Genomic DNA, 22652 nt, shown 5'->3' on the forward strand with positions numbered 1-22652 from the left:
GTGTGTGTGTGTGGCAGTGGTGTGTGAGCATGTCTCATGACAGATGTGAGGGGAGAGATGAGATTATCAGACATCAGGATATCTTTAAAGGCGATTATTAATAAATATTGTCTGACATCTCCCAGTGTAGCAGCCCTTCAGCTTTCAATAAATAGGCAGAGAGTTTTGACAGGTGCATTTAAAATGGTTTACTTGGATGCAATAAAGTTCATCACATAAATCATCATTTTCTCAGTTCTTTGTTGTATACACCGAAGCATCAAAAGACCAAAGCACCATAAAACTAGAGAAAACAAACGAACAACATAGAAAAATAAACATCAAACATTTACAAAACATCTAACATTTTCCAAATAAATCAAACAATAAACAAAACATACCTCGCTCTGCTTGCCGAAGGGACACTAACCGTACGTTCACACCGAAAGCGGAGAGAGCGTCCAAGGTCGCTCTGGCCACCCTGGGGACAACGCTCTCTGCCTTCAGCTCCTGGGTCTAGAGCGTCAAAATTCGCTACATTGATCTCATATTTAAAGGAGCCGTTGCAGCATATCAGTTACATTCCTGCATAAAACATGTTTCTAGCGTGAAAATGTTGCGCACTTCTTATCAAATTCATACAACAATGGAAGATCAAGTTGCGTGTGGTGTGGCTTCGCTCTATTTATCCAATATGTGTCCATATGTCTGAAATATCCTGAAGCAGCAGTATTGTTTTGTACTGTCACATCGCGTGAGATTCCCGCTTTTTTAAGATACATTTATATAACATTAATGAACATCAGTAACTCGCCAGTAACTTATTTAATGTATGTTCCTGTAGGAAAAAATTGTAAATAATTGGAAATCAGGAGACCGCAATAATGAAACCCTTGGGAACAACTGTGGTCGGAACCAAAGTTCACAGGTTTGTGTTCTCTGAACTGCTATCAAGCGATGGACGTCTTCATTCTGATTGCTTGCCGCCGAACCGCGTCATAGCTCATTACCATAAAGTTGACTTCATTTCAACTCTCCTCGACGCTCACGCCGGCGAAGACGCGCCGCGCTGCTCCTCGCCGCTTATCGCCTCCGGCTCTCATTGAAAATGAATGACTTCCGGCTACTTTGACGCTCTCGCCGCTTTCGGTGTGAACGTTTGGTAACAGCTCAAGGCATTCTTCCGAGCTGTACCTGTTAGCTCGTGAACAAACGTGAATATAGTGGAGGAACTATGACATCACTTTGTAGGCTAATCGCCTGCTAGCATAAAACTGGTTCCCTCGTGAAAATCCCTATGGGATTTTCCCATAGGCTTTTCGAAGATTGCAAATAGTAAGCTCTGTGTTCAAACACTGTTCATTACACTTACACTTTTTGTCCAGTCAGATAATCCTCACACGAAAATACAACTTTAAGCACTTTTGGATCTTAAATACAAACGCTAGACTTGAAAAGCTAACATTAGGCTATTAACAGACTACAGAGCCCTCGGGGCGCTCGCCTGTGACGTCAGCCCCACCCTGCTACAGACAACTTATCAAGCTTATTTTTAGAAATGACAAAGAGTTAATCTCTCTGTTTATTATATTATAATCCACGCTATATATTATAAACAAATAAATACGCAAATAGACATAGACATTTGTGCCTTTTGTATCGTTTTTACATGGGAAATACATCTGTTTTGCTTTACGATTGTTCTAAAAGTTTTGAAACGGTGTGTATAAATATGCCTAACGTTGCATATTATTATCATAAGACATATTTAAATAAGTGTATCGCTCGCGTGCACACAGCCTGCTTACCTTACAGACGACAGAAATGAGGCGTGAGGAGGAACAAGTCTATCAAATGCCTGCAAGTTCCACCATCATGGACACAGCAACATTCAATATTCCTTTTGTGTCACGACGTACAGCGAAAAGCAACTCATACAGTCACATCTCTTATACATTTATGGAGGAGTGTAAATATTGCAGTTATGACAGAGTTAAATGTGTTCAGATAAAGAAAAAAAGACAAAAAATCACTTGATCACGTGAAAATGACAGTTAACATGCATGTATTTGACACATTTATTCATACGTTTGCATTACTGAGAGCAGGAAAGAGACATACTGCACTAGTAAGCAGTATCTTCATAATATTGTTCACTAAAATAAATGATCAACAAATGAATCTGTCTCGACAGCCTTTACAAGTGAAGGAATTATCTACACACAATCTGAATTCCCAATTAGAAAAATACTACAAACTATAAAATAATATTCATGAAAATAGCTAAATAACAGACAAATCTTATTGCCCAACACAAGCGGGCTGCGCTCCAGACCAGATCAGCTTGATGACGTATAATGTCTCCGACACCGCCTGTAGTCCCATTTAGTAACTTGATAGCAACCGTCTTTTTAAAGAAGCATAACCAATTTAAAAATTCAAGAGTGTGATTTAACTGATGTGTTTTATGTCATAGAACAAAACGTGAAAGTTACTTGAGTTTGTGTTTGCCACGAACCTTATTTAAGCGATTTTACTAAAACCCCATTGAAAAAACCTATTGACTTTGGGATGAGGGAACCGGAACTGCTAAAATGCTAACTCGCTTCCGGGTTTTTGCATACAAATTGATATAATAGTTCCTCCACTCTATTGCTCTTACTCTGCTTTGTCTGACTTAAATCCTAATAGTCTAAAGTGCCCTCCTGTGGTGACTCCAATTATGGCAAGCAAAGCGAGTGCATTAAATCATGGGCAGTTACACCCAGCCCTACTCCTGATTACACATTTCAGACCTCTGTAACATTTGAGTAAATGTCTTACGATCTTACACGCAGCTGTAATCCTGCATCTAGGTGTCGATCATCTACAAAACACACTTATAATGTTTTAAAATCAACTATAAAACCATGTTAAGATGCTACATTATTTGTGTGAGTGTGTTTTCTGATGCGAGGGCTCGATCAATAAGGAGAGCTAATCAGGATGTGTGTGTTCATCACTGCTGTTGACATGAGCAGAAACAGCAGTCAGCATCTTCACAACACAAAGAGATGTGTGATTGTCCAACTGTGTGATGTGGACTATTGCTGTGTTTGTAGATTGTCTGGCTGTATGGTGACAGAGGAAGGCTGTGGTTTTCTGTCTTCAGCTCTGACTTCAAACCCCTCACACCTGAGAGAGCTGGATCTGAGCTACAATCATCCAGGAGATTCAGGAGTCAAGCTGCTCTCTGAACAACTGGAGGATCCAAACTACACACTGGACAAACTCAAGTATGTGGAGCAGCACTGGCCTTGTGCTTTTACACTGAATGGCTTTAAAAAGACACTAGAAAGCTCTTTTGTGATCAGCTTCAGTTTTCTGTGAGGGTTATGGGGTGAGGACAGACAGAAGATACAGCTTGTAGATAGAGCTGGGCGATTTAGCAAAAAAAAAAAAATCTAGGTTTTTTTTATAAAGTTTGACCGATTCATGATTTCGATTTTGATTTTTTTTTTTTAATTGTGTTACTAGTCTTCTCAAAACATTACAACAACATGACTAAAGTAACACTCTCTTTATAAGTAACTTGAAAAACCATCTGGTTAAGGAACCATATTTTGTATTTTTAATGGCCATGTCATACAAAAATCGGTCAAGGTGTAAATAAATGTAAAACAAATTTACGAGTTAAATAGCGTTGCTGAAGATTTGAATAAGAAATATTTGTGTAAATATTGCACTTGCAGGAATACAGAGGGATTTTTGCTAGTTTTGCTGAGCCTAGGAAAGATTGGCTGTCAGCTCGGTTTTGACTTTGTCTTCTGATTGAATGACAGGTTGTAATGCTGCTGCCTTTTTCTTAAAAAAGTACAGTGGAAGAAAAGGACTGAACATGGAAACTGTAAAGCGTAATTTAATCCAATGTGTGAAGTTGTGGACGTATAGCAGGAGCAAATACAAGCACCAGATGTGTGTCTAATATAAAATAATATATTTAATCTATTTTTCTTTTTTTCCACTTTTAAATACCGATCATTTGATGCGCTTTGCTCCACTCTCTGTATTATGCTGCCTGATCTGTCTAGTTTTCAACTAAGTCTGCTAAATGACGTCATGGGGGCGGGTACTTTCATTTTCACTGCTACAGTCAATCACCACTGCTCGTGTTCAAACCAAAAGATCGGCGTGGTTTTTCTCATGGCAGGCTTTTACGTCCATCATACATGTTGAGATCGAGTTTATCGACTTGATGAGGGAATATGTCTTGACAATCCACACAGACGTGCAACAAGTAAAATCCTACATGACTCCACGCTTTAACAGGCAGTCAATCAGGTCGCACACCAGAAGCGCCGCGACACGGCGCGGACATGAAAGTTTAAACTATCACATGAAAAACGCACATTCACATGATATTTAACATGAAACTAATCAGATGGCGCTCTGTGGGCCGGCTGAAATGAGAACTGCTTTGTGAATCGTGGCTGGGCGGCACCGGTGTGTGCATAGAACGTTCGAGGTTACTAAAGTAACCCTTCGTTCCCCGAGGAGGGGAACTCCAGCACTATAAGTGGATTTGATGTTCTAAATCCACGTATGGGAGATTCGGTTCAGAAGCTACTCGTCTGAAAGAGTATTGAACGGGCCAATTAAGAATGAATTGGCAGCGCAAGCCTGCGCAGGTGTACTGCATAGGCTTAATTAACTGAGCATATAAGCACACCTGGCGCTAGCAGACGCTATCCTTTTTAAGCTGAAGAGACTTTTAACAGCTAAGGGACAGTCATTATGGCGACGGAGTATAGTGCTTTCGTTCCCCGAGGGGTTACTTTAGTAACCTCGAACGTTCCCCTTCGGGGGGAACTCCAGCACTATAAGTGGATTTGATGTTCTAAATCCACGTATGGGAGCCCATTGAAAGCGCCATAATGACTGCACCTTACCAACACCAATCATGAGAGAGTGGTCAGGCAAGCGTGACGCACCCAGATCATGAGAGGCGCGGTCCTCCAACGTGCCCTTGGCCCTAACTTATCCCACTTCAAAAGAAGTTTTACGGAATAGGTATATTTTTTTGGGAGTCGCTAGCGTCTAGATAATTCTGGGATTATACGACAGTACGTTGGGAAGCGTGCCATCCCAGTAGGGAGACAAATGGAATTACATATGGACTAACCCTGAGAAGGGGGAGTGCGCATAAGAAGGTGGTTATTAGATAGGGAAAGCACGGGTCCACCCAGGGGGGGGGAACTTAACCGTGGCAGAAAAGCATATGAGGATCACCAGCGGGGATCGGCCATAGCAGGCACCTATACCCAAGACGCGGGCTGACCAGCGGGCAGACCTACAACGTAGTGGGCCAGCAAGTGACTCCTCCGCTGAGTCAGTGCTGGGGGCCTCGGAGGAATCTGCAGGGCTCACCGAATTGGGAACTTTACTGACAGACAGGAGGGTGCACATCTCTCCGTGTTAGGGAAAAAAAGGCACCGCAAGCGTGTACAACACCTACCTTGTTGTTTCCTCAATCACCAAAGGTCCCTAACACCCTTGAGGAAACCGGCTACACTCGCAGATTATAAAATCTTGCAAATGTGTTGGGTGTCGCCCAGCCCGCAGCTCTACAAATGTCTGTTAAAGAAGCGCCGCGCGCACACGCCCAAGAGGATGCAACACTCCGAGTGGAGTGCGCACGCACTCCCGGAGGGCGCGGCTGACCTCTGCTCAAATAAGCACATGAAATGGCCTCCACAATCCAGTGGGATAAACGTTGTTTAGACACGGCACTTCCCTGCTGCCGTCCGCCATAACAGACAAAGAGCTGCTCAGAAGATCTAAAGTTCTGAGTACGGTCCACATAAATGCGCAGAGCGCGAATTGGACAAAGTAAGGACAGGGCTGGGTCTGCCTTCTCCGGGGGCAGCACTTGCTGGGTTACTACCTGATCTCTAAAGGGAGTGGTAGGAACTTTGGGCACATAACCCGGGCGGGGTCTCAGGATAACGTGAGAAAATTCCAGCCCGAATTCCAGGCACGAGTCACTGACCGAAAATGCCTCCAGGTCCCCGACCCTCTTAATGGAGGCCAACGCGACCAGCAGAGCTGTCTTCAGGGACAGAAATCTTAAAGATACTGTATCGAGTGGCTCGAAGGGATCAAATCGCAGGCTCGTGAGAACGAGGGCGAGATCCCAAGAGGGCGTGAGAGGGGGGCGAGTTGGATTAATTCGCCTAGCGCCTCTGAGGAACCGGATGATGAGGTTATGCTTTCCCACGGTGCCGCCAGCCACCGCGTCATGGTGAGAGGAGATGGCGGCAAGGTAAACCTTGAGAGTGGAGGGCGACAGCCTACTGTCCAGCTTCTCTTGAAGGAAAGAGAGCACAACACTGATCTGGCAAGAACGGGGGTCTTCTCTGCGAGAGACACACCACTCAGTGAATAGACTCCACTTCAGGGCGTAGGCGACCCTCGTACAGGGGGCTCTAGCCTGAGTGATGGTATCAACCACCTCGGGCGGCAGGTTACCTAAGTCTTCCTCGCGTCTATGGACCACACGTGGAGGTTCCAGAGATCGGGACGAGGGTGCCAGACGGTGCCTTGTCCCTGAGAAAGTAGGTCCTCTCTCAAAGGGATCTGCCATGGAAGGGCTGTCGCGAGGAGGGAGAGCTCTGATATCCAGGTCCGGTTGGGCCAGAGGAGCGCAACTAACAGAACCTGTTCCTCGTCCTCCCTGACCTTGCACATTAACTGCGCGATCAGGCTCACTGGGGGAAACGCATACTTGCGTATGCCCCAAGGCCAGCTGTGGGCCAGTGCATTCGTGCAGAGAGAGCAACAGATCGATCTGGGCCTCCCCGAATCGCGCCCATATCAGCTGGACAGACTCGGGGTGGAGTCTCCATTCTCCAGAGTGAATCTGCTGCCGTGAGAGCACATCGGCTGCACGGTTGAGCATACCTGGGATGTGAATGGCGCGCAGCGACTTCAGCCGCGGGTGACTCCAGAGGAGCAGACGGCGGGCGAGCTGAGACATGCGGCGAGAGCGCATACCCCCCATGTGGTTGATATACGCCTCCGCCGCCGTACTGTCCGTCCTGACCAGCACGTGTTGCTGCTCCAGCACCGGAGAAAAACGGCGGAGAGCAAGAAACACTGCCAACAGCTCTAGGCGATTGATATGCCAATGCAGCTGAGCACCTACCCACAGGCCCGCAGCTGCATGCCCGCGACACATGGCTCCCCAGCCTGTGCTGGATGCATCTGTCAAAACATCAACATGACTGGACGCCTGTCCCAGAGACACACCGGCCTGCAGGAACGAGGGGTTGTTCCAGGGGCTGAGGGTGCGGCAACACAGCGCAGTAACAGAGACTCGGTGTGCCCGCATGCCATGCGCGTCTCGGAACTCGATCTTAAATCCAGTGCTGAAGTGGTCTCATATGGAGCAATCCGAGCGGTGTGGCAGCCGCAGCGGAAGCCATATACTGTCGAGCTCCCTTATACAGTTCAGCAGCAGGCGAGCGTGCTCTCCGGAGAGGCGCGCTACAATGGTGACCGAGTCTAGCTCCATTCCGAGAAAAGAGATCCTCTGCTCCGGGGCGAGTTTGCTCTTTTCCTAGTTGACCTGCAACCCCAATCGGCGAAGATGCCGGAGCACCTCGTCTCTGTGCGCAGTCAGTTACTCCCGAGAGTGGGCTAAAATCAGCCAATCGTCGAGACAATTGAGTACGCGGATGCCTGCGAGCCAAAGGGGCGCTAGGGCACCCTCCGCGAGTTTGGTGAAGACCCGCGGAGACAGAGAGAGCCCGAAGGGGAGGACCTTGTACTGCCATGCTCGACCTTCGAACGCAAACCGCAGAACTGACGGTGGCATGAAAAATGGAGACATGAAAATACGCGTCCTTCAGGTCTATGGCTGCAAACCAATCCTGAGGGCGGACGCATCAGAGGACGCGCTTCTGCGTAAGCATTCTGAACGACAGCTTGTGAAGGCAGCGATTCAAAACTCGCAGATCTAGGATTGGCCGTGACCCACCGCTCTTTTTGGGTACGATGAAATACGGGCTGTAAAACCCGCTCTCCATCTCGGCTGGAGGTACCAGCTCGATTGCACCCTTCGCCAGGAGGGCAGCAATCTCCTCTCGCAAGACAGGGGCGGATAGGGGATTAACCCTGGTGAATACACGCCCGTGAACTTTTGAGGCCGTTCGAAAACTGCAGTTCGTAGCCGAGTCTGATCACGCGTATGAGCCACCGCGAGGGGCTGGCCTGCGCTAACCAGGCAGGCAGAGCCCCCGCTAATGACGTCATCGCAGCAATCGTTGACGTACCCGCGGAGGGGCAGCGCAGAGCGGGTGTGCTAATCCGGGGAGCGCGAGGGTCCCACAGAAGAGCTGAAGGAGAGCGATTCGCTCTGGCTCTGCACCCTGACTCCGGAGGGGAGCTTGGGGGCTGGGAGAAGGAAGACCGTCCCCCCAGCGCCCGTGAGCCGCTGGCGGAGCATGCAGACCTTGCGAGCTGAGAGGCGGCGCGTCCCAGGCTGGCAGGGCCTGCAGTGCCCGTGAGCCACTGGCGGAGTGCACCGAACCTACGAGCTAGAGAGCTGAGCTCAAACTGGCAGATTTCGGGCTGTCACCTCCAGGGAAGTGGAAAAGTGCCCTTTCATTTCATGGCAGTAAAAGGTGCCGTTGGAAATGGCGCCCCGCCCTCCAGCGGGGAAAGAGCAAGTTCCCTCCTCTCCAGATGACCTGTCCCAGGAACGCTTCGCGGTCCGTTGCCGGACTTAGCGGCGTTCTGGGCAGGGGGAGTTGCCTGCTTCCGAGGTGCTCGACGCGCTCGCTTCACCAGAGGCGAGTGCGGGGGCGGTGCAGCTCTTGTAGGCAGGAGCCTTCGGCGAGGAGCAGGTATGGATGGCACGGCGGGCGGAGCGGGCTTACGGGGCCGCCGATTAGACATCCCCCATCGGACTGCTCTCTCACTGCCTCGAATTCCTGGGTGAATTCGCAGACTGTGTCGCCGACCAGCTTGGGATATGGGAGAGTCAAGAAAGCGGACTTTGTCAACTTCGCGCATATCAACCAAGTTTTGTTTGAGGTGGGGCTCCTGGACCACTAGTGTGGACATCGTCCTCCCCAAAGCACACGCAGCGGACTTAGTAGTCCGAAGAGCTTAGTCGGCTGCGGTGCGAAGCTCATAAGCCTGGGTTGGACCCACCCTCGTGCAGCTCGGCCAGCGCCTGCGCTTGGTAGCGCTGGTCGGTGGCTATCGGATGCAAGGCGGATGCAGCCTGGTCCGTAGCTTTGTAAGCTCTAGCTCCGAGGGAGCCGAAAACTCACAGGCTTTGGATGGGAGACGAGGCAGACCCCGCCAAGAAGAGGCGCTGCGCGGATTAACCGCCATCGCACACTCAACCTGAGGAATCGCCACATACCCCCTGGCCGCTCCACCACCAAGAGTGGTGAGGGTGGAGGGACACGCAGCACGAGCAGAAAAAAGTTTCTCTTTAAGACCGCGTGAGCCTACTGTGCGTTGCCGGGAAGAAGGGAACGCCCCTCTAGTCGGCTGGGGGATAAACCATCTCCAACCCACGGCCGAAGCAGCCCGGGAAAGCACGGCTGACACGTCCGTTTCAGTATCCGTTTTGACAGCGCTCACCTGCCCGAAGGGGGCGAGCGGGTCCGGATCATCGTCGGACAATGAAAGCCCACCCTCCGATGCCGCGGAGGACATCTGATCTCCGGTGTCAGCGAGCGTGAGAGCTACCATCTGATTAGACGGATCACTCCCAGCGCCCGAAGCTTGGATGGAGCGCTTGGAGGAGCAAGAGGTCCGCGAGCCCTTGGGCGGCGGATTATCTCTCGCTGGAGCCCTCAGATCTGCTCGAGCGCCCGCTGCAGAGCAGGGGGCGACTGGGGTGGCTCGCTCTCTTACGAAAGCTAACCGCGATCTCAACTGCGCAACGGTCATGGCATCGCAGTGACGACATGAACCGCCCCCGAGCACCACATTAACATGCTGGACCCCCAAACATGTAATGCAGTGATCGTGCCCATCATCCGGAGCCAGGAAACCCCCGCAACCAGAAACGCACAGTCGGAGCGCCATCCTGAAAAGGACGTGCTGCACGACTGTGTTGCTCTTTTAGGATGCTTTGCAGCAATATGCACTGCTCTTGGAGGACCGGACCCAAAGGGACGCCAGGCAAGGGAGAAACCCAGCTCGTCCGTCTGCTGCTGCGTGGACTCGCTCTGGACCGGGAGACACTCGTTCGCTCGAAGTGGCTGTAGACAGCAGGAGGAACCCTCATGAAGCTCGATCAGAAAAGTCTCTGAAGCGAAAAGGATAGCGTCTGCTGGTGCCAGGTGTGCTTATATGCTCAGTTAATTAAGCCTATGCAGTACACCTGCGCAGGCTTGCGCTGCCAATTCATTCTTAATTGGCCTGCTCAATACTCTTTCAGACAAGTAGCTTCTGAACCGAATCTCCCATACGTGGATTTAGAACATCAAATCCACTTATAGTGCTGGAGTTCCTCCCGAACGGGAAACCTGTTTAGAGTTGTAAAATCCATGGCGTGGTGCTGTGTGGCGCGTCGCTGAGAGGCACTTCTGGTGTGCTTCCTGCTTCATACAGAGAGTGAACCCAAGCGCATTGGTGCCATTATAATGTATTAAATATATATATTTTTAAAAATCGCGATTTCCCGATTTCATTTAAAATTAAATCGTCTTAAAACGTAAATTCGAATTAATCGAAAAAATCTGAAAAATCACCCAGCCCTACTTGTAGAGTATTACAGTCATGTCTATGAAGAGCAAATCATTGAGTGTGAAATGAATCTCCTCTGTAAATGTTGGAGTGTATTGGCTCAGTTACAGTAACATTAAAGAGCCCATATTATACATGAAATAGGGTCATATCCTGGTTGTAAGGGTCTCCAACAACAGTCTTATATGCATGCAAGGTCAAAAAACACTTTCATGGTCTTATAATCTGCATTTACCTAATTATCCCAGCGACTCCCGTATGAATCGTCCAGTGATTCATTTGTTCCCAAACCCCTCCTTAGCGCGAAGCTAATTTGCGCTGATTGGACCGATGACAGTCTGTCGCGATTGGTCGACTGCCTTCAGTCAGAGTGAAATGGCCAATAGCTAATCAGCAATATAAAAAGTAATCACAGTTCATACACGCTCCATAGTGTAGGCATGGATTTTAGCTGCCACACACACACAAAAACACACACACACACACACACACCTCCGGACGACAACGCTCCAGCTTCCGCCCGCACCCGCCAGGCTTTAGCCTGAGAACCAGCCCCGTTTTCTGCCCGCCGCGCCTGATCCCGCTAGCGCGGGGGAGAACACAACCAAAAATCACCCAACTATACAGTCCAGACAGCCAAGATGTCTGTATAAACACACACACAGCACCAAGCACACAAAGCTCGCTCTCGCTCGCTCTCTCTCTCTCATACGCGCGCGTGCGCACTAACACACACACACAAGCACCAGGCAGACTCTTTCTCATTCGCATAGCAATATCTGTGATATTGCTAGACAGCCCGCTCCCGTCCCAAATTAAACTCGTTACCGACCGCTCCCGCGATTTATTCAGAAATTTATTCCCGCGCCTCAGAAATCTGGCGCGGGGACAGAACTCTACCACGCAGAACTCTACCACGGAGCTCTTGGTCGCGTTTTTAACGTGACTTTGCACGCGATAAGAGAATATAGCCAGTTAACCTGATACAGTACACTCGGTTACAAGTAACAAATCACAACTAAATACATTTGCAAGCTAGAGTCAACGAGGCAACAACTTTAACCGCAAGTACTTACACTTGAGAAATGGAAGAAACCCATCCTGACGTCCATCAGTAAGTTACTCTTTACTGATCCTTCCTTTAACAAACGCAGATGAAGTATTCTTTGTAGCATGTAGCTTCCTGAGGTTTCATCTTTGGGTAGAGACTCAATATAATATCCATCTGCAGTGTGACTTCAATCGACCGGCAAGTTTGTGTGCGTGTGTTTGTGTGTGTGTGTGTGTGTGTGTGTGTGTGTGTGTGTGTGTCTGGGTTTCTGCGTCAGAGGGCGGGCCTCAGGTTTGAAATCTCCCGGGTTTGCGCGTGCACGTGAATAACTTGGTTTCGTTCGTACGTCATGGCGAAACACCTAGGCTGTTTCTCAATATGCGTTCTTCAGCGGTCTTGCGTCCTCGTGTTCTCGTGAAACGTCATCATCAGCTGCCTAAGTTCAGTTCCAATACTCAAGACCGCAAGTACGGAGGACGCGTGAAACTTCCCGGATGTGTTCTTGATATCGAGGACGCACCAATGCAGACTTCAGCAGCGAGCTCGCTCTGGAAGTCCCAGAAGTCATTGCGACTGGAGGTGGGAAGCGCAGCATTTTATTTAGATTTATTATTAAAGTTCAGAGATATCACTTATTTACCTCAGGAGTTTCCCTAAATGAAACGGTGTAAGTAAACATTAACATCAACATCTTAATAAAGGAATAAACACATTAAGGGTGTTTGGTTGATGAAATTCGTATTAAAATTTGTTTTATTTATATTGTGCAGAGTATATTTATAATGTTTTTATGCAAAGTATATATTTTGAAGAAGGGGGAAACAATAAATCGTTGTATGAAGGCTGTTATGTTTAAATAATTTCCATTTAAAACGCGTGAAGGTCACATGACCATCAGGAAGAACGCAGCATCCCATTTCTCAAAGGACGCGTTCTCTGCCCTCGCGGTCTCCTGAGTTCGTTCTTCCGAGGACACCTGGCAAGACCGCACTCTACAAGAACGCAAGTCCATTCTCTGCGTTCTAGGAATTGAGAAACAGCCCTAATGAATCGGTATCAAGGCGACTCGTTTGAAGCACTATGAGTCGACTCTTTTATAGATGTATCAACAGTTTTAAACACTGTACACTAACAGATTTAAGCCTTAGCTGGATACTTCACTTCACTTAGAGCTGTGTTACACACTACATGGAGGGGAATTTTCAAAAACCCATAATATGGGCTCTTTAAGCGGGACACACTGTACAGTTTCAGCATTTGAGCTGAGCAGAGAAACTTCTTCCTCCATTTCTGCTGAAGAATCCTACAATATCAGGTCAGGAATAGGGTTGGGGATGGAAGATGGATTCAGATTCTGGAATCAGACACTTGGATTAATGTTCAGACTCTTGTTCTAAAATCAACATCTGGATTCCTCTTCTCTGTGCACACATGTGTATTTTTCACTTGCTAATCTGTCAGGAACTTTGTCAGGAGCACCTTTTAATCTGAACATAGTTTAGAAATGGACTGCAACATGTGCTCAAAGGCTGCATGTGCTGAAGAACGATGGCAAAGCTAAGTGTGATCACTAATAAATGAATGTTGCAGCAGGGTGTCTCCATCAACATGAGCAGTATCTGCGCTCGCTTCACCAACAGCAGAGGAAAAGAACGCACTGTGTTACATTCATTGTGCATCCCGGCTCAACCAACAAGTGTTGTGTGTTTTAGCTCAAGAGTTTGGAGCGTGTAGCTGAGCAGCTCAGTGCTAGCTTTAGCTTATTAGCTGAGGGGGAAACTAAACAGCTCATTCTCTCCATCTGTGTGTGTTTACAGTCTGGATCATGGAAGACAAACGAGGATTACAGCAGGACCACGCAAATGTAGGACTACACACACACACACTCTCTCAAACACATACACACATACACATGAGGATTACAGCAGGACCACGCAAATGTAGGACCACACACACACACAAGCATACACACACATACACACACGCACGCACACACACACACACACACACTTTCTCTCACACAAACACACGCACACACACATGTACACACAATGTCTCTCACACACACACAGAATACACACACACACATGTACACACATTCTCTCTCTCTCACACACACAGACAGACATGCAAACAGCTATGAACACATGCGCTCACACACACACACACGCACACACACACACACATGTACGCACTTTCTCTCTCACGCACACACACATGTACACACTTTCTCTCACACACACACACATGCACACATACGCACACACACACACATGCACTCACACACACACACATTCTCTCTCACACAGATATACTCACAAACACACCTCTCTCACACACACACAGACGCACACTCAAACAGCTATGAACAAACACACACACAGTCTATCTCTCTCTCACACATACACACACAAACAGTCTATCTCTCACACACACACAGACACACACACTCTGTCTTTCTCTCTCTCTCTCTCTCTCACACACACACACACACACACTCTCACACACAAACACATGCGCAAAAAGCAGTGAACACACGCATGTGCACACACAATCTAACACACACACACACTCTCTTTCTCTCACACACACACACACACACACACACACACACACACACACACACACACAGCTGTCGTTATAAATGTGTGTGTTCTTGTGTTCAGATGTCTGTTTCCTCACTCTGGATCCAAACACAGCACACACTCAACTCATTCTGTCTGAGGAGAACAGAGAGGTGAAGCGTGTGTTAGAGAAACAGCCGTATCCTGATCATCCAGACAGATTTGATGTGTGGCCTCAGGTGTTGTGCAGAGAGAGTGTGTGTGGACGCTGTTACTGGGAGATTGACTGCAGTGGAGATTATAGTGTGTGTATATCAGTGTCATATAAGAGCATCAGGAGGAAGGGAGATGGTGATGAGTGTGTGTTTGGACGTAATGCTCAGTCCTGGAGTTTGATCTGCTTTCTCTCCAGTTTCTCATTCAGTCACAATCACACACACACTGATCTCCCAGTGAAGCCGCTCAGCAGGAGAATAGGAGTGTTTGTGGATCACAGTGCAGGAACTCTGATCTTCTACAACATCTATAGAGACACAATGAGCCTCATCCACTCAGTCCAGACCACATTCACTGAGCCGCTCTGCCCTGGGTTTGGGTTTGGGTTTGATATTTATTCTGGATCATCAGTGAAACTGAGCTGAAGACTGACAAGAGATTTACCCAGAATTCTCTGCAGGAGCAGTCAGCAGCAGTGAGATGATCTGGAGTTTCTTCTGTGTGTGTGTATGTGTGTGTGTGTGTGTGTGCGCGACAGTGTGTGTCCACGTGTGTGTGTGTGTGCACAGCAAATTTTAGATAGTAGATTTAACTACCTTAGAGTTAAAATTAACACTCCCTCAGAGTTTATATGGGAACCACTATAAGTGTTAAAAATAACACTTTTGAAAGTGTTAACATTGTCAACACCAAGAGAGTGTTAATTAGCAAACTCTTATTGTGTAAAATATCTGTTAAATTTCCGAAAAAATACCAGCAGCTGTGGTTGCCAGAATCTTTCTGTGAAAAACATGGAAGTTTTATAGAACTGTATAAATTTACAAAAATAACCATATTTTATGAACTAATACATTGTTCAGTTTACAAAATTATAGCTTGGTAGAAAAAAATGTAAAGTCTTTAGATGCAATAATGTTTTCATGTGTGATTGCAATTAGCAAACAGATTTTGACAGCATTAGTAACTACACAGTTACCTTTAAACAAAAGAAGATGCAGCATAACATCAAATATTCTCAGTTCATCTTGGACTTGAACAGAGACGCTATTATCCTCCACAATGGTGACACAAAAACCTGTTTAGCTGTTTTTCTTTCTTTGTTTTCATTTTTAGATTTTACGTAAAAATACCAGCAGCTGTGGTTGCCAGTAATCTGCTGTTTTTAACATTCATAAATTCAGTTTACAGAATATTTCTGTTAAAAGCACATTCAACAGTCTGTATTTTTTATCGAACTCACACTGCAAATTTTAGATTTGGTAGATTTAACTACCTTAGAGTTAAAATTAACACTCCCTCAGTGTTTATATGGGAACCACTATAAGTGTTAAAATAACATTTTTGAAAGTGTTAAAATTTTTAACACCCAGAGTGTTAATTAGCAAACTCTTATTGTGTAAAATATCTGTTAAATGTATGTCAAAATACTGGCAGCAGTGGTTGCCAGTAATCTGCTGTTTTCAACATTTTACATTCGTAAATTCAGTTTCCAGAATATTTCTGTTAAAAACAAATGCCATAGTCTGTATTTTTCATTCAAACACACGTAAGCCTTAAATTCCACAGCAAAATCCTAACTAGTGTCCTCACTACAGAGGGCTGAACACTCAGACAGTGATGAAGTTAATGAGACAATTAAGTGTCTAATTAAAGGAGGATTGAGAATTGTTGATGAACAACTGTTAACAAGCAGAATCACTGAAGGACAGAAAAACACAAGCCAAAACCAAAGATGAAATCAACTGAGAAAAAAAAACTCTAAATAAAATAATAATTAATAAAAATAAAACAAATTACACAATTTTTTATTTTTATTTTTTTAACATCTTTAAAAAAAAAAAAACTCATCACATTAAACAACTCATCATGGAGCTTCACCTATTACTGACCTTTGACTTTATTTCTGTCATGTGAACAAAAGCTCTTAATGAAATTTCTGTTGTTCATTTGAAGTCACCATGATGGAGGACAGAGTCTGCTTTAGTCCGGCTCTTCAACTTCTTACTATAAATGTCTTTTATTTTGGCTGCTATAGATAGTGTTAATCACACTATTTATACATATAGCATGGAAAGCCAAAAGAAAAATTAAAGTGTCAGTCTGAAGAGATTATTTATGATAACATAGCCTTCCTTGCCTGCTTGTTTTCTAATTCAGTATTATATTAATTATGTGTGAGGAATGAATAAAATATATTTAAAAAAACCACAGAAGCTCCAATAATTAATGACTTTATAAGAGGTTTAAAAACACCATTTACAATAAGAATGTTTGATCTATGGCAGAACTTAAAAACACACAGACATCAATAATTAGTCTTTGAATCTCAATAATGGTGACAAAAAAATAAATAAAAATCAAGTAAAAAAACACTCTACTGAAACATCACCTCCCAAAAACAACACAAAATAAAGTAAAAGAAAGAGATTGTAAGAACATAAAGCTGCATAATTTATTCATGCTGCAATGCATGCTGGGAGCTTTGTACTATGCTGGCACCCAGCATGCATTGCGGCATGAACTATGCAGCTTTTTTTTTTAGCAACCACAGTTGAGGTTCATATCCTGATTCTTGATGTCTGTGTGTCATATGAGCAAACTGGAGCTTGAATGTTTAGTGCATGACAGTCTAATTATTAATTGCATCCTAATTGTTTGTTGAATGTTCTATGAAGAGCAGCAGACTGCAGTAAACCAGTAGTATTGTCCCATGCAGTTTTAATATAACTATATTTGCATATTTTATGAATCAACTTATTAAACACCTGAAATTACATCTAGAACAATTAAGCATTAACAGTAGAGTTTCTCTCGACCTTTCTTGCTATAGCTGATGAGTTTTAGAAACACAGCTATAACAGTCTGAGTAACATAAGTATATAAGAGTAAAGCTTCAAGAGTTCAAATAAGCAGCCTCTGATCTCCATGATGGTGAGGTCAAATGAAATATTTTTAATAAACAAATCTAAACCTCTGTTCATTGTCAAATATTCTTACAGAAATGAAGTCAAACTGTAGTCAGTGAAGCTGCTAATGCTGTTATTTAATGGAGTTGTTTAATCCTCTGTTTTAATTCAGTTGGTTTTGATGTGAGGCTGTGTCTGTAGTTTTATTTCTTCCTTCAATTTCTTATTCCTTCAGTGATTGTGCTTGTTAACAGCAGGTGTTCAACAGCAGGTGTCTGAATTCACTTATTTGTGGTCATTCACTCTGTCTAGTGGACTAAACTAATTGACTAATTTAAGGGCCAGGTGAATGAGGGTGTAGGGCGAGATCAGACACTGATTAGTTTCTCAAATACAAGGGTTTTCTACAAAGGTAGATACATGTTACTCTGTGTGACAAGGAGGCAAATCAGCTTCTAACGCCGAGAGGGTTATTTTACCTTTATCTAACTCTAGAATTTTAACACTTTACTCTGAATTACCACAACACTAGAAATTTAACACCAATGAATTTGCTGTGTGTGTGAGAGAGAGAAAGAGAAAGTGTGTGTGTGTGTGTGTGTGTGTGTGTGTGTGTGTGTGTGTGAGTGAGTGAGTGTATGTTCATGTGAGTGTGTGTGCATGTTCATTACTGCGTGTGTCTGCGCACGTGTTCACTACTGTGTGTATGTGTTTGTGTGAGTGCGCATGTGTTCACTACTGTGTGTGTGCATGCGCATGTGTTCAATGCTGTGTGTGTGTGTGTGTGTGTGTGAGAGAGAGAGAGAGTGAGAGTGTGTGTGTTTGTGTATGCATGTGTATCTTTGTCTCACTCTGTGTGTGTGTGTGTTTGTGAGAGAGAGAGTGTCTGTGTGTGGGTGTGTCTGTATATGTCTCTCTCTTTGTGTGTGTGTGTGTGTGTGTGTTTGTGTGTATATTACGTGTGTGTGTGTGTGTGTATTACTGTGTACACGTTTGTGTGTGTGTGCATGTGTGAGTGAGAGAAATTTGATTTTGAATTTAGTTGCAGTTATTGAGTGATTGTTCATCTCATTTCCACATGTGTTATTATTGACATCAGATCATTTATAAAGCAATTCTTGATTGATGACAGAACACAGTCCAGCATCACAACACCATTCACACTCAACAACAGTTACTGCATTTGTCAAGTTACAGTCATTAAATCCACAACACTTCTAGATGTACTCCTGTGTTTAATAATAGATGCAGTGTTTTGTCCATTTCTTTGTTGATTTCATTTCTCCTAGAAACACAGATTGCTCATTTGCTTGGCCAATAAGAAATGAATTAGTGGACATTTGTATTTCTGCATTTGCTTTACTGAAAACCACAAATAAAAACCTGTTTTGGACAGAAATGAGGCATTGGTGAAAATAAAGCGTTCAGGATATTAAACAGTGGAGAAAGTCTCGTACACTCTATAAAACAATGAACAATAGTTTCTCTCTCTGGACAAAATGGACACGTCTCACTGATATTAGGGCTCATTTGTGTTCACAGCTACAGCAGCATGTAATATTCTCCACTGCAAGTGTCCTCCTCTTCTCATCAATGCTGCTTTATAGATCATTCTCCATTCTGCTTTCATGACTTCTTCTACTGCCAGTGTGTTTCTCTATACCGTGTCAGTTCTGTCTTTTAAAATGTGCTTGTTATTTATTTCCACAATATCTCTGTCAAATATTTCACCTTCGGCTGAACTAACATCAGCACTTCATTAAAACACAGCGATGGACTATTATCCCCAACATCTCCAACAACAGCTTCAATTCTGATATCAGGGAAAACTCCTCGTCATCTGGGATAAAAAGATCCCGACTAGAACTCTCCAGCAGTGTTTTTCATTCAACATCACACTCAGTTCATCTAAGAGTTCCTGTGCAAACCTTACTGATCCTATTCCCATACATTTAGCAAGATTCACTCAGTCCAGTGCCTGCTTTGTCAACATTGTCTCTCAATCGTGGCATTGTTTTGGATACTAATATGTCCATCAATCCTGGAGTTTCATCTCCTGACAAAAACCACCGGCTCTTCAAGACTCTTGGGCCCAAACAATAGTCTCTGGATGACCTGCAGTCTATACGCTGCTCCTCTACTCACAAGATCAACCAAGCCTTGACCTCCTTCATCTCTTGGTGAGAAGAGAACACTTTGAGGGATCCAATGTAGGTTGTCCCAGAACAAATTGACCATCTCTCTTTGAAGATTCGGTAGTAAACCAATAGGGAGGTCTCCACACGCCAGCTTGTGCCATATAGAGGATCCAGCAAGCTGTTAACTATAAGTGTGCGGCCTCTATACGATAACTGGGGAAGTAACCATTTCCATTGTTGTAGAAGTCCTTGTATATTCTCAAGCGTGCCACTCCAGTTCTTCTGAACACAGTCATCTTCACCAGAGGTATTTCAAGCCTCCTTTCTTCCATGTCAAACCTCCAGGTAACTTGGGAGGGACACCGCTCCAGCTACCCACAAGCAGGGCTTCACTCTTTCCCCAGTTGACTTTAGCAGAGGATATCTTCTGAAAATCACTTACAATAAAATCCAGTTTCTGAATATCTTCCGCACTCAATATGAAACAACAACATCATCAGCATAAGCAGAAAGATGCAGAGAAACGTCACAATGAGGAACACACACACCCTTTATCTCAGAGCTTAGTTTATTCAGCACAGGTTGGATAGGCAGTGTGTACAACATCCCCGACACAGCACATCCCTGTCTAACTCCTCTCTGTACTGTAAAAGCAGCGCTCAGACCACCGTTGACTTTTAATACACTTTGAATGTCTCTGTACAAAACATTGATCATATTTACAGAAGCTGGGCTCAAACCAAACATTTCTAAAAGCTTTATTAAATATTCATGTTGTATACGGTCAAACGTTTTCTCTTGCTCTAAAGAGATCAGTCCACACTTAATACCCAATTACTTCTAAAACATCTCTAACCAAATAAATATTGTCAAAAACTTGATTAATTCGCTATACAATAATGTTGATCTTGGTGTATTACTTGACCTATTACCTTACTCAATCGTGTAGCTGATGCCTTTGACAGTATTTTATAATGGGTGCAGTAAAGTGATGCTGGTCTCCAGTTGCTTCTTCTTTGCAAGTCTCCTTTATTGGTAACAGTAATTACAGCTCTTCTGCAGCTTGATGGGAGTAAACCTTTATTCAAACTGTCATCAAGAACCAAAAGAACATCATCACCTATCACAGACCACAAAGATTTACAGAAATCTACTGGGATTCATCAATAGCTGGAGTCTTTCCACTTCCCATACTCATTACCGCTGTGTATAATTCATTCTGTAACAATAGCCCCTTTCACACATACGGACCTTCCCGGAAAATTGCCGGCAATTTTCCGGAAAGGTTGTATGTGTGAACAGGTCCTTTTTGAAAATACCGGTAAATTCGTTCTGGCTATTTTCCGGAAAGAGAAGTTGTAAGATTACCGGCAATTTGCCGGAATGCTGCGCTGTGTGAATGCAGAAGGAAGATTGCCGTAATAAGCGCGTGCACGTCTAGAACGTGCTGACGTGAGACGTCCGCTTTAGCCAATCACAACAGTCAGACGCATTCACGTCCGCGCGGTTTGTGAGAATAAAAGCCTTTGAATATTTTTCCAGACACATTTAGCTGCTAGAAGTTAGTCAGATCACGTTTATATGTTCTTCTTAATGCCAACTGTGTAAATAATCATCGATGAGATGCTTATGATAAGCCGTTGTTTGTTTACCTTCAAGCTTTGCGTGTGCCCATGAAACAGCCTGTGAGCGCCAGCACACGCACATATTATGAACATTTCGACATGCGAAAGTGATCCTGCGAAAGTTGTTCACAATATTGATCATCCACAGAGTTTGTAATTTAGTCAAATGTTTACAAACACAAGCGCAGCCGTTTAAAGCTCATTTGTGGTGAATGATGTCAGAATTTACCGGTATTTTGGAATGGATGTGTGAATGCTCTTTTCCGGAAAATTTCCGTAACGTCCTCGCCTGTGTGAACAGCGCTTTTTTAAATATACCGGTAAAGTCGTTCCGGAAATTTTCCAGATATTTACCGGTATCACTGTGTGAAAGGGGCTAATGAGAGCTCAAGCATGGCATTAGAGTCTTCATCAGTGTTTGGGAGATCTTTAACTTCTATATGATCTGTATAATTCTGAATTAAAGTTAACTGCATGTTTACGCATTTCACTGGATTATAAAGTTTCTCTCCTGCATTATTTTTTAGTGAATGAATAATTCCACTTTGGCCATTTTTCTGTTCTAGACTAAAACAGCTTAGAAGGAGCATCCATTTGTGTAATGTTTATTAAACCTGAATGAATGAATGCTCCTTGTGCTTTCACTCCTCAAAGATCAGCCAGCAAATCTCTGTTTGATTTCCGGGTTTCAGATTGATCACTGCTTGTAGCTGCTGTTGTGTTAAACAGATCTGTTAGTTCATCCTCTAATTTCTTCATGGATTCAGGAACTCCTTTAGTGACATTAAAAGTGTTTTCTTGGCATAATTGTTTAATGTGAATATTGCCACAATCCCACCATTGCTGCAGTGAAGAATAAAGGTGTTTTCCTTCTTTAAAATTCCCAAAAATAAAGAAAAGATTTCAATAAATGTCTCATCTTTTAAAAGGGACGTATGAAAATGCCAATAGGCACTCCTAATCTTCACAGAATGAACAATTAGAGTACAAATAACAGAAGAGTGATCTGAAAACCCAACAGGAATTATTTTACAATCTTTGACACAATCTGCTTGAAAATGAAACATGTAAAATCTATCAAGCCTTGCCATTGAAATAAAATGATTCTTACTATGTGCCCAAGTGTGCTGTCTATTTTCATGATGATCATTCCTCCACACATCGCATAAATCAAACACTCTTACTCATTGTGGAAGCACTTTTAGTGAAGCAGGATGTGTTTCTGAGTGATTTGGATCTCTCTTCTCATTCTCTGTGCTGTTCAAATGAAAAACTCTTCTGATTTGATATCTTTAAGGACAGCACTAAAAGCATTGGAGAAATCTATTCTTTCATCTGCTTTTGTAGGAGCGTAAATATTTATAAAGTCATTAAAATATTCTCAAGTTTTGCTTTAGTTTGTAATAAACGTCCTTTGACTATTT

General features: G+C 44.3%; 1 protein-coding gene and 1 long non-coding RNA gene across 2 annotated transcripts in view; both read left to right on the plus strand.

Moving 5' to 3' along the window:
• Window positions 1–16893, plus strand: part of LOC137491562 (uncharacterized) — an 80565-nt gene extending 63672 nt beyond the window's left edge. Inside the window, exons 11-13 of the mRNA XM_073947279.1 lie at window positions 3081–3254; window positions 13597–13643; window positions 14446–16893. Coding sequence (XP_073803380.1) covers window positions 3081–3254; window positions 13597–13643; window positions 14446–14984 — 760 coding nt within the window. The 3' untranslated portion in view covers window positions 14985–16893. The remainder of the gene's footprint in view (window positions 1–3080; window positions 3255–13596; window positions 13644–14445) is intronic.
• A 2144-nt stretch (window positions 16894–19037) lies between these two features.
• On the plus strand, window positions 19038–22345 carry LOC141381767 (uncharacterized). Its single transcript, XR_012402420.1, has 2 exons — window positions 19038–20824; window positions 21602–22345. It is a non-coding gene; the product is annotated as an uncharacterized lncRNA (long non-coding RNA).
• The last annotated feature ends 307 nt before the right edge of the window (window positions 22346–22652 follow it).

Source organism: Danio rerio, chromosome 4 (genome assembly GCF_049306965.1).
Source record: "Danio rerio strain Tuebingen ecotype United States chromosome 4, GRCz12tu, whole genome shotgun sequence".
Taxonomy (NCBI): Eukaryota; Metazoa; Chordata; class Actinopteri; order Cypriniformes; family Danionidae; genus Danio; species Danio rerio.